At 47.9% G+C, this 12,500-nt stretch overlaps 2 protein-coding genes across 3 annotated transcripts in view; both read left to right on the top strand.

Annotated features, from left to right (window-relative positions):
- LOC129152274 (TRMT1-like protein) overlaps positions 1 to 4,789 on the top strand; it is a 13,909-nt gene extending 9,120 nt beyond the window's left edge. Inside the window, exons 10-16 of one of the 2 annotated variants that reach the window (XM_070554360.1) lie at positions 1,072 to 1,284; positions 1,356 to 1,546; positions 3,014 to 3,080; positions 3,741 to 3,904; positions 3,974 to 4,039; positions 4,278 to 4,404; positions 4,481 to 4,789. In XM_070554360.1, coding sequence (XP_070410461.1) covers positions 1,072 to 1,284; positions 1,356 to 1,546; positions 3,014 to 3,080; positions 3,741 to 3,904; positions 3,974 to 4,039; positions 4,278 to 4,404; positions 4,481 to 4,673 — 1,021 coding nt within the window. In that variant the 3' untranslated portion in view covers positions 4,674 to 4,789. Of the gene's footprint in view, positions 1 to 1,071; positions 1,285 to 1,355; positions 1,547 to 3,013; positions 3,081 to 3,740; positions 4,040 to 4,277; positions 4,405 to 4,480 lie in introns of both variants that reach the window. The other variant, XM_070554361.1, reaches the window with a different exon arrangement.
- A 684-nt stretch (positions 4,790 to 5,473) lies between these two features.
- LOC139061618 (uncharacterized) overlaps positions 5,474 to 12,500 on the top strand; it is a 71,951-nt gene continuing 64,924 nt past the window's right edge. Inside the window, exon 1 of the mRNA XM_070553878.1 lies at positions 5,474 to 5,714. Coding sequence (XP_070409979.1) covers positions 5,474 to 5,714 — 241 coding nt within the window. The remainder of the gene's footprint in view (positions 5,715 to 12,500) is intronic.

The raw sequence follows: 12,500 nt of genomic DNA, 5'->3' as shown, positions 1-12,500 counted from the left end.
CGGTCCGCCCCCGCCTTCCGCAGCCGCTCGCTTCCGAAGTCAATTTTTACTGGTACCCGCTCTACAACGGCTCCGCTCTGGTGCGGAGACCTGAGGGGGGCAAACAGGCATGCGCGGGATTTTCAAGATCTTGCGATACAGTCCGAGCAATAAACGCGGAAGTTAGATCCAAACACCCGTTGTGTGGGAGAAGCATCGGCATGAACTGTTTAATCTGCCCATCATGTGTGTTGAGAGATCAGCAGTGTTTGGATCAACAAAGTGTGACTACTTTGATAGTAGAAACTGTATTTATGGCTTACTTTTGTGCATTTAAACTTCAGCCGCCATTGATAGTTGTTAAAAGTTGTTAAACCTGTGCATATGAAACAAAAAACGCCTTTTGTTTATCGATTTATTGTGAAAAACGGAAGTTGTGCTCGCTCCTTTTCCTGTTGGGCGGTTGTGATTTCTGTCCATTTACTGCGGAGGTGCTCCGGCGAAAACAGGATCGATTCTATTTTTGCCGGACGCCGGAACAGAGGGCAGCGCACGGCGCCGCACTGCCGGAGCACGGCCGCAGTAGTGGAATTGCTCTGATTGACTACAACGGGACCGATTTTGCTCCGGCGTTCGTGTCGGAGCGGAGCGCAGCGGAGCGGAGGTAGTGGAATTTGGGGGTCAGAGTGACCCGTTAGAATCAGAAATAATCATTAAAACGGTTTTCCAGTGAACCACACCTTTAAGATATTTAAAAGCAGATCATCCAGGGCGACGGTGGCACAGAAGTTAAGTGCAGGTTGCAGGTTCGAGCCCCACTTAGTGTGTCGCTGTCGTTGTGTCCTTGGGCAAGACACTTAACCCCCCTTGCCTGCTGGTGGTGGTCGGAGGGACCGGTGGCGCCAGTGCTCGGCAGCCTCGCCTCTGTCAGTGTGCCCCAGGGCAGCTGTGGCTACATTGTAGCTCATCACCATCAGTGTGTGAATGTGTGTGTGAATGGGTGAATGACTGATTGTGTTGTAAAGGGCCTTGGGGGGTCCCAGGACTCTAGAAGGCGCTATATCAAATACAGCCATTTACCATTTCTTCCAGCCACCTGGACCCGTTTGGTACTGCTGTGAACTACCTGGACGCCGCCTTCAGGAACATCCGTAACCTTGGCATTATCTCCATAACGTCCACGGACACAGGTTCGCTGTATGCCAAGTCGCCCAACGTCACGCTGCGTCACTATGGCTGCCACATCGTTCGTACCGAGTACTACAAGGAGCTGGCAGCACGCATGCTGGTGGCCTCCGTGTGCAGGTGGGTCTCCCGCCCCCAGAATCCTCCTGGTGTGGTTCAGGCCGCTCCTGACTGTGTTGTTGCTGCTGCAGGGCGGCTGCACGCTGCAACAAAGGCATCGAGGTGCTGCTGACGGTGGCGCTGGAGCACTTTGTCCTGGTGGTGGTGAGAGTTCTTAGAGGCCCGTCGCAGGCGGATGAGTCAGCCAAGAAGTTACGGAAACTGATGCATTGTCAGTGGTGCGAAGCGAGGGTGTTCCTGAAGCTTGGAAACATGGTGGACGGTGAGCCGCTCTGATGGGGTGGGGGGGCCACACCTGTTCAGATATTTAAGAGCATGTCTTCTTTCAGCCACCTGAAAGCTGCTCATCAGTGTGTCACCGTGCCAGTTAGCTAAAGGGCAAATCATTTAGACGTTTATTTAAACGTGGACGCTGATCTTTGAGCCTCGATGCAGCATTTAAAAAGTTGTTGGAGCTTAAATGTCCCGATGCAACACACAATCAGGGTTCGAGCCTGAAGGGTTCCGGTTCTGATTCCAGTTCCTCGTTTTCATTCGGGTTCCTATCGATTCCCGATTCCGATTCTTTCAGGTGGCCGGGTCCCAAAACATGACATGATGTCAGTGAGCCAGCTGATCACAGGTCCTACCTGATGAAATATTCTGAACTTCAACATGAATTTTATTCTACGAACAATAACATCACCTTCATTTACGCATTTTAACGAGCTTCCTCTGGTGCAACCTTTACCTCTTCAGCAGACGGGTTTGTTTACATTGTTGCCTCTGCAGTGAGTGTGTGTGTGTGTGTGTGTGATTGTGTGTTTGCAAAAGAAAGAGAGCAGGGAGTAAATTAATAAAATATTGTGGTTCCAAGTCTCCAAAAGCAACACAGCTCACGCCCACCTTGTGTTTATTTTATTAAGGATGACATCACGGAGTTTAGATCCATTCAGTTTATTTATAAAGCGCCAAATCACGAGTTGTCTCAAGGACCTGCACACAGTAAACAATACAGGTCAGGTCATTAAGCCAATCAGAAATAATGTTTCCTATATAAGGAACCCAGCAGGTCGCATCGAGTCACTGACTAGTGTCAGAGACTTTACAGCAATCCTCATACTAAGCAAGCATGCAGCGACAGTGGAGAGGAAAACTCCCTTTTAACAGGAAGAAACCTCCAGAGGATCCTGGCTCAGTATAAGCAGCCATCCTCCACGACTCACTGGGGATCGAGAACACACACACACACACGCACGCACGCACGCACACACACACACACACACACACACACACACACACACGTTTCCATGGTTACATTGTGATTTCTTAGTAAATATTCTATTAGGTGAGAGATAAACTTTATTGTATTTATCCTAGTGGATCTATAATTAAACGGGTAAACTAGTAGAAGCACATCCAACGTCAAAGAGAGTAAAAAGTTATTATCAGGAGAGGGAGAATGTTTAAGTGGTTAGCAGCAGTGTGCTAGTCGATGGCCCCCTCCATGAGGCCACCACAGCTCAGCAGAACATCGTTGTAGCTTCTTCTGGGGAGAAAAACACTTAGGATTATGCTTATTCTCCTCAATTAACGCTGAGAAATAAGCAGTTCTAGTTTGTCGAAGCTTATTTTTATAAAGCACAAGACTATTTTTCCAGGATAGGTAGGCCTCCTCATGGTGCGTAGAGCGCCATGTTTTTGTTTAGTGTTTTAATAGGAAGCTAAATCCACACCTGTCTCCTTACAGACACGCTGCCATGTGACTGTCATGGAAGTCTGCCTGGGAAGACGGCGGTGCAGCTGGGACCTCTGTGGTAAACACACACACACACTCCCATGTTTTTTTCTTGTTTTGTAGGCTTTGTACTCATCATTAGACATTTTATCGATCCAATGTGCTAAGTATATTTTTAAACATACACAGGGCCTGCTTATTGGGTAAAACTTTATCTGTAAAAAATATAGGGGGCCCAGAAATGTTGGTAGGGCCCATAATTTCTGCCGACTCTCCTGGCTGTTTGTACGCATGGTCAGAGCTGTTCTGATATTTGAAACCATCTCTACACACAAGTATGAGATGGTGAATACCACACAAAGTGTAAAAGGGCTCCACAGATCTGCGCGTAAGTACGATTGATAAATGAGCGCCCTGGTCTTTGCATATGAGATCCACTCCATTAGCTCAGTTTATGCAACTCAGACTGCTTGTTAGACACGTATAACTGAACATCATCAGCATATGAATGATGAGATACATTTTTACAGCGTCTGACCTTCCAAAAATAATTGGTCCTTAGGCTGACCCCTGAGGGACGCCTTAGAGCAAAGGCAAGGCTTCAGACATGTTATTAAAACACAAAGAATGATCTGTCTGCCAGTTAGGAGGGAGACCTCTTCAGGACTCACACGAATGGCCCACATGGTCTACGTGGCCCCTTTAGGCTCCGGGTTACGGGGTTAGTCTGTGTGTGCAGGTCCGGACCGCTCTTCAACACTGGCTTCCTGAGAAAGATGCTGTCTGCTGCCGTGAGGCACAGCATGGATGACATCCAGCCACTTGTCAAAACGCTGATCTGCGAGTCTGAGGGCACCACCCTCAAGTCTCTGGTCCATGGGTCATCAGTCCTCACCAGCCAGGGTAAGGTCTCCTCTGTGACCCCTCTGGTGTTTGCAGGACCAGACTGTGACTCTTCTGTTTCCTCTGCAGCGGAGTGTGGAGTTGTTATTAAGACGTTACAGAGTGGAGATGAGGCGAGACTCGCTGACCTGACTGGTGAGTCGGTCCATCCTGTTCTCTACAATCATCTGAAAACAAAACCAGCGGAGGTTAAAACGGACTTGGGGGCTCTGAAAAGCCGAAACAAGGGATTCTGTATTTAGACCTACAGGTTCAGGGGTATCCACTAGGGGGCAGTGTTGCTTTATTTAGTCTGTTAAATACTTGGATTCTGGTGCTTTCTTCATCCTTTTTGTTTGTTCTTCGGCTCAGTGAAGTTTTAGTTTCCCTGCAGGTAAAAGGAAAAGCGGGGAGGAATCTGGGAACGTCCTGAAGAAGCTGAAGCCTGATGCGTCTCTGGAACATCCTCCTTTCTACTACAGCATCCACCGGCACAGCATCAGAGGCATGAACATGCCCAAGTGAGTGACCTCTGGCCTCCAGGCATGTGATTTGCAGCCCTGCTCCGGTCCTAACACAAACTTCCTTCTGCTGCAGGTTGAACAAGTTCCTTCAGTACCTGATGGAGGCCGGCTTCAGGGTGAGCCGGACTCACTTTGACCCGACGGGGGTTCGCACCGACGCCACGCTGCAGCAGTTTAAGTCCGTCCTCACCAAGTACAGCGTCCCCACCTTCACCAAGGCCGCCACGTCCACGCAGACTAGCGTGAGCTCGGAAAACCCCGCCTGAACCGGCTGAATCACCGGCTCTGCTGGTCCTTCAGCAGCTTCCGGATTCTGTCCGTTTCGTTAGGAATGTCTTCTCTTTTTGGCTTTTTAAACACAATAAAATCTTTGTGGAAAGCATCATAAAAATGTTCTGATGTGTGTTAAGTTTAGTTCTGGTCGCCCACAGAAGCAGGTTCTCCTTCAGGCTGCAGCTGCACAGCCTAAAGGAATGGATGCACGGCACAGTTAAACAGCTGCTGCTGACCAAAGTGCTTCACAGCACGAGAACACACATCACCGTGCAGTAAACAAACAAATAAATACATAAACAAATAAATACATAAACAAACAAATAAATACATACACAAACAAGTGAATACATAAACAAACAAATAAATACATAAACAAGCAAATAAATACATAAACAAACAAGTGAATACATAAACAAACAAATAAATACATAAACAATCAAGTGAATACATAAACAAACAAGTAAATGCATAAATAAACAAATCAACGACTAGATTCAAATATGAAATCCAAGTTAAAACCGGTTCTGGACGGTCGTTGGGAAGAGCCGGCTATGAACTAATATTCCTTTAGTTTCAAAGCTTCTGACTGATAAGTAATAATGACGTCACTAAGCTGCTCCCGGAGTTACTGACGTCATGTTTGTGTTTAGATGGAGAAACTTCAAAAATTTTTCAAAACCTGAAATTCTCTTTAGCTTGACCCCGATGACGTCACGGGGGGCAGTTGTTTTGTGTGACACACACACACACACGCACGCACGCACGCACACACACACACACCTCAGATCAGATGTTTGGAAGTTTTAGCTACGGGGCGGGAGACGGGACAGCATCACTAACCCATGTGGGGGAGGAGACAGGGGGAGGAGGCGGGGCGGGGGTGGTGACTCCCCCTCTCCTCCCCAGCTCCAGAGGAGACCCGCTCCCACCTGAGGAGAACCAAAGGCTACCTGCGGAGCTTCCCGTCAGAGGAACCATGGGGACCTCCGCCTCCACCCTGCTGGATGAAGCCAGGTCCAACTACATCAAAGGTAAGAACTAGAACCGACCCGGTTCGACTCAGTTTGCCCGCGACGCGGTGGACACGCGCGGGGCGCTCATCGAGTTCGAGCCGGTTCTGGATGTCAGAACTTCCCTCTGGAGTTCAGGTGGACCAAAGACATCGGAGCTGGGTCAGGTGGTACCGACGGAACCAGAGCCTGGGGGAACCGGTCCGCAGGGATTTGGTTTCCGATGCTGACCCGGGTTCTGGTTCTGTTTCCTGGTTCCCTGCTGGGACCGCGATGGGCGTGTCCGGGAACATCAGAGCTGCTGCAGGTGCACCAGCAGGTGACCCTGGTCCTGTCTGGTCTTCTGGTTCTGGAGGTTCGGTCTCACCTGGTCCCAACTTCTGGCTTCACTTCTGTTGCATCTAGAAGTTTGGATCGGAACCGTTTTTAGGGCAAGTATGAAACACACCTGATGAATGAGGGCTCTGGTTGCCATGGAGACGTGGTTCAGGAGGTTCGGAACATTAAAAAAGTTCCATCTGGATCTGCAGCTGCCTCATGAACGGATCCGGGTTCTGTTAGGATCCGGATCTTTAAACTGAGCTGTTGGTTTGTTGAGGATCTCGAACCGGACCGTTTCTGTTGGTCATCAGATATTATTTTAATGTTCACCATAAATCAGCTGATTTGGATCCGTGGGTTCTACTCTGGGTTCCACCTGACGGTTCTGTTGTGACCCATCAGAGGCAGCCGGGTCACGTAACAAAACTGGGTCGACCCGCAGAACTCGCTAAATGCGGAGAAACCGGATCCTGGAGACCAGGAAGTTTCTTGCTTCCACATGCTGCTTTGCCTCGGCTGTTACCATGGTTACATACAAGTGCTGGCCAGTAAATTAGAATATCATCAAAAGGTTGAAAATATTTCAGTAATTCCATTCAAAACGTGAAACTTGTACATTATATTCATGCAATGCACACAGACCAATGTATTTCCGATGTTTATTACATTTAAATTTGATATTTATAGGTGACAACCAATGAAAACATCAAATCTGGTATCTCAGAAAATTAGAATATTCTAAAGGCCAATGAAAAAATGTTTGTTTCTCTAATGTTGGCCAACTGAAAAGAATGAACATGAAAAGAATGTGCATGTATAGCACTCAATACTTAGTCGGGGCTCCTTTTGCCTCAATAACTGCAGTAATGCGGCGTGGCATGGACTCGATCAGTCTGTGGCACTGCTCAGGTGTTATGAGAGCCCAGGTTGCTCTGATAGTCGTCTTCAGCTCCTCTGCATTGTTGGGTCTAGCGTATTGCATCCTCCGCTTCACAATACCCCATAGATTTTCTATGGGGTTAAGGTCAGGCGAGTTTGCTGGCCAATCAAGGACAGGGATACCATGGTCCTTGAACCAGGTGCTGGTGGTTTTGGCACTGTGTGCAGGTGCCAAGTCCTGTTGAAAGGTGAAGTCTGCATCCCCATAAAGTTGGTCAGCAGCAGGAAGCATGAAGTGCTCTAAAACTTCCTGGTAGACGGCTGCATTGACCCTGGACCTCAGGAAACAGAGTGGGCCAACACCGGCAGATGACATGGCACCCCACACCATCACTGACGGTGGAAACTTTACACTGGACCTCATGCAACGTGGATTCTGTGCTTCTCCGCTCTTCCTCCAGACTCTGGGTCCTTGATTTCCAAAGGAAATGCAGAACTTGCTTTCATCAGAAAACATAACTTTGGACCACTCAGCATCAGTCCAGTCCTTTTTGTCCTTGGCCCAGGCGAGACGCTTCTTGCGCTGTTTCTTGTTCAAGAGTGGCTTGACACACGGAATGCGACACCTGAATCCCATGTCTTTCATGAGTCTCCTCGTGGTGGTTCTTGAAGCGCTGACTCCAGCTGCAGTCCACTCTTTGTGGATCTCCCCCACATTTTTGAATGGGTTTGTCGTCACAATTCTCTGCAGGGTGCGGTTATCCCTAGAGCTTGTACACTTTTTTCTACCACATTTTTTCCGTCCCTTCGCCTGTCTGTTAATGTGCTTGGACACAGAGCTCTGCGAACAGCCAGCTTCTTTAGCAATCACCTTTTGTGTCTTGCCCTCCTTGTGCAAGGTGTCAATGATTGTCTTTTGGACAGCTGTTAAGTCAGAAGTCTTCCCCATGATTGTGGTGCCTTCAAAACAAGACTGAGGGACCTTTTAAAGGCCTTTGCAGGTGTTTTGAGTAAATCAGCTGATTAGAGTGGCAGCAGGTGTCTTCTATATTCAGCCTTTTCAGAATATTCTAATTTTTTGAGATACCAAATTTGGAGTTTTCATTAGTTGTCACTTATGAATATCAAATTTAAATGTAATGAACATTGGAAATACATTGGTCTGTGTGCATTGCATGAATATAATGTACAAGTTTCACGTTTTGAATGGAATTACTGAAATATTTTCAACCTTTTGATGATATTCTAATTTACTGGCCAGCACTTGTAACTGTCTGATGTTGGAGGAAACCAGGCCAGGAGGCCCATCTCCTGATCTGGGTCCTGGTCCAGCTCGTGCTCCAGGACCAGCAAAGGCACAGATGACCCCCCACCTGAGTCACCTCTCAGGGGGCGCTGTGGCGGGCTCTCGGCTGGGTTGGACGAAGCGCGGTGGATCTGCTCTGGGGGGAGATCAGAACTCTGATGGCTTAAACTGACTTTTAATTCTGTTGCTGTTATTTTAATCTTGTATTTTATGACTTTTATTTTGGTTTTATGTGGATTTTTTGAGTTTATTCTCCTACTTTAGCCTGTTCAGCACCTTGGTGGCAGAACACACGTCTGTAAGGTGCTTTTATAAATAAAGATGATGATGATGATGATGAAGATGATGAAGAACGTTGTCAGGCGTCGTGTTGAAGGTCATCCGAGGCTGGAGGGCCCTGAAAAGTCCCACCAGGATCTGGTTTAGCTGAGTGGAATCGACAGAGCAGAAAATATGTTCTATTAAAAATAAAGACGTTCTTTGTGTCAGAGAACCTCCTGCTGAACAAGCAGAACCACGGTTCCACTGATCCAGAACAGATGAGGAACACTACAGCTGAGGCTGCTCCTGCTCAGGGTGAGATGAGCAGCTGAAGTTTCAGAGAGGCGAGAGGATCCGTTGTTGGTTCATGTGGAAACTCCGTTCTCCAGGTTCTGCTGGAGCCGGTTCAGGTTGTGCATCAGAACAGCTGATGTTCCAGACTCTTCTCTGCTCCGGGGTTGGGGTTATGTTCTTCAGTCTCAGTGAAGACCCTTTTTAGTGATTTATTTTATACCTCTTTAATCCCGTCTGTTTATCCGGGTCTGGGTCACAGGGACAGGTATGCCTAAACCGCCCCAGCAACCTCCACCTTTGGGGTCACCAGGCGCTGCCTGGCCAGCGTGCAGCACCTCCTGGGTTGACCCAGGGCCTCCTGCCAGCAGGACATGTCTGAAACACCAGGAGGAGTCCAGGAGGTGCAGGGGCGTGTCCAGGGAGTGGCCTGGGGTAGCACATGCCACCCTTGGAATCTGATTGGCCACCCCAGGTGTCACCACACTAATTTACCTTCAAATAGGCTTTTCATTGTCCACAAAAGGCTTGGGGGTGAAACAAACAAAGCATAATCATTGGTGCCACCCATGCACAAAGTTGTGCCTCACCTGGGCCACCCCATTTTAAAAGATCTGGACACGCCACTGAGGAAGTGTCCTGACCTAATGCTCTCCCTGCAGAGCGATGCTTTTGTTTTGACAGGCTACACGTGATGCTTTTATTTTGATGAGCTGTGTTGCAACAATCCCAGGGGTTTTTTTGGGTGAAGAGACTCCAAACGTTTGATCATGTCTGAATCAGGAGGCACGTCTCCGCTCGTCAGCCGGACAGAAACGATAAATGATCCTTTTGGCGTTTTCCTCCTCGTCTGACGTTTCTGGGGGTTTACGACCCCGATAGAAAAACGAACCTCTGAAATCACATTTTCCGCCACCAGTCTGACTCACGTTTCCAGTCTCTAACAAACTGGGGGAGGAAAAAGGGAACGCAGATTCACGATGAACTCGTTAAAATGTCATCTAAACGTTCTGCGGTACGTATTTTCGTACGGTCCACGTTCTGCAGATTCCCTAACTCTGCAGATGGTTGTGGAGCAGAAACCTCAGAGCAAACTCTTCCTCATCACACGTTCACATTCTCATGGACGGAAGGTTTGAGGGTGAATCTCCAGCAGCTTTCGTTCTGCCGGTTTGTTTCCTCTAGATGTTTCACAACAAACAAACCAGATGTGTTCTGGATTCGTTCACAGTTCCTCGTGACTGAACGCTGAGTCATGGTCCCTGACCGCCAGCTTCAGGTCTGAACTGATGATAATCTCCTGATTCACATCCTGCTGCCAGGGATTAGACCAAGCTGGCCATCAGACAATAATCAGAATATATTCTCAGGTTTTTCAGTGATGAGTCGGCTTGATCTCAGACTTGTTCCTGAACAGCCTCTCTTCTGACACGGTTGACCCCACAGCACCTCAACCAACAGACCTGGTGACTCGGTGGGGATCTCTGTAACCGGTCTAGACTGGTTTAGATGGTACCTTTCTAACAGAAGTCACAGCGTCTGTAGAAACCAGATCATGTCCGATTCTACTGTAGCGTTGAGAGAGGCCACATACGTGTTAAATGATCAACAAGATGGGATGGCTCCATATAAATACGAAATATCAACCTGATGGATCTTTGAATGTTTAATCAGAAGATTCTAGTTTCTTTTACTTTTTCAGGGACCATAAACACACTTCGTATTAATTCAGACAGAGTCAGTATGTAATTTATAAAATGAATGTATTTCTATTTCCCTAAACTACTGATTATACTAGACAGGGTATGGATGATGATGGAACGGAGCTAGATGTTTTAGCGAAACCTTTCCTAAGTAGCTGAGTTTGTGGAGTCTGAGTTGTAAAATGTATTTGGCTGTATGGTTTGATCTTTTAGAGGTTTGTTTATAAAACCATCCGACACAATTTGTGCCGAGTCTACGCACCCTTGTGTGAAGATCCCCAAGCAAACCAGGGGGTCACAAGGTCAGGATGGACACTCAGGCCTAGTCCACACGTAGCCGGGTTTTTTAAAAAACGAATATCCGCCCCTCCAAAAACTTGCATCCACACCACCGCGTTTTAAAAAGAAACTGTCCACACGTACCCGGATAAATACGTTGTTAAGGACATGCCAGACCTGTAGGCGGCAGTACTTCCCTCGTTCTTAACCTCGTCCTTCGTCTGTGGTCTTCCACAAGGAGCAGTAATTCCGCTTGTAAAAACAAACAAGCAGAAAGCGCTTGGACCAATGATAAAGCGAGCGCAGCTCTGAGGGCATCCATGCTGTCGGCTAGTGTAAACACAGGTCGCACACGTGATGTCAGCATTTTTTTGTCGCGGAAAGTGACGTTGCGGACCTTAAAACTCCGGTTTTGTCCGTCCACACGCAGACACCCAAAACGGAGAAACATATCTACGTTTTGGCAGATCCCCGGCTACGTGTGGACAGGGCCTCAAGCCTGGTTTATGCTTCTCCGTCAGCTCCACAAGCGACAGACACACACAGATTGACGGAAGCGTTTTGCTCTCATACTTCTCCGTCTCCTGGGGAGTGTTGCCACGCAATTACCCGCCAGGACAACAGAGGGCGTAGCGCTGTTCTGTGGTATCCTGTCATGTATCGGTCCAAGATAGTGTGTTTATATTGTGTTTTTTGTGTATATAAGAGACTTTTAACACGGACATATTTGTCTCTCATTCTCCCACCTCTTCATGCGCTCCCCACCTCTAAACCCACGTTTCCTGTCATTTCCGTCCACAAATAAAACGCTTGCTGCGTATCTTTTCACTCCTCCAGTCATGGGAGGATGAAACGTTCATGTTTTTAGAGTTTTTTCGCGAGGTATTCTTCAAGCTTCTCCGTGTCTGCCGCTGGTTAAACTCGGCTCTCTTTGCAATGGCGGCGCTGTAAACAACAGCGGCGTCCTGACCAATCACAAGCTTGCGTAATCCGTCTCATTCGACGGATGTTTAAAAATGTGGGCTCGACTCCGTACGTACTTGCGTGCCTGCCGGGGCCCTGCGCAGGGACGGATAATGGCGTTGCGTGTCTCCGCACTGACGCAGACGGAGAAGCATGAATCGGGCTTCAGAGGGACACAGAGGGAACGTTTAACGGGAGACACGTGGCTCAGATCTCTGGCTGTAGGAACACAAACTGGCTCTTAAAACTCGTTCACTGCCAACGACGACTAAAGTCGTCACTAGCATGTTTTTACTGTGTGGGCGTCGGACGAGCCCCCGCACCGTGAGAACAAACATCTCAGCTCTGAAGCCGATCTTCATCCGCATACGTCACACGTCACGTGATCAGGAAGCAGAACATCCATGTGTTAGGAGATCGTTTTGGGCTTTTCCTGTAAAAAAAAAGTGAGGCGCGAACCGGAAAAGCTTCTGCCGATCACAATTCAACAACGTATTATGAAAGAACGGATAACGCTCGAAACGCGCGGATTCTTCCTGATGTAAGAAGTGAGGCTTTGTTTTGGGTGTTTTGGCGTCGACATCATGCTAGTGCGCAACGTTCTGTCACTCTTAAAAAAAACAGTAAAAACGGTAAAAAACGCTGGCAGCGAATGAGTTAACAGCTTTTTTTAAGAACCCATCAAGAAACGGCTGCACTCAGACCAGCAGCTAGCTCATCAGTCCTAAAGGACGTAAGAGGCTCTTTTGGCTACTTAGGCTAAAGTAGGAACCAAACATCAGTTTGGCCCAGAAACACCTCAGA

Source organism: Nothobranchius furzeri, chromosome 8, assembly GCF_043380555.1.
Source record: "Nothobranchius furzeri strain GRZ-AD chromosome 8, NfurGRZ-RIMD1, whole genome shotgun sequence".
In the NCBI taxonomy this organism is placed as follows: domain Eukaryota; kingdom Metazoa; phylum Chordata; class Actinopteri; order Cyprinodontiformes; family Nothobranchiidae; genus Nothobranchius; species Nothobranchius furzeri.
This window is presented reverse-complemented; position numbering and strand designations above follow the sequence as displayed.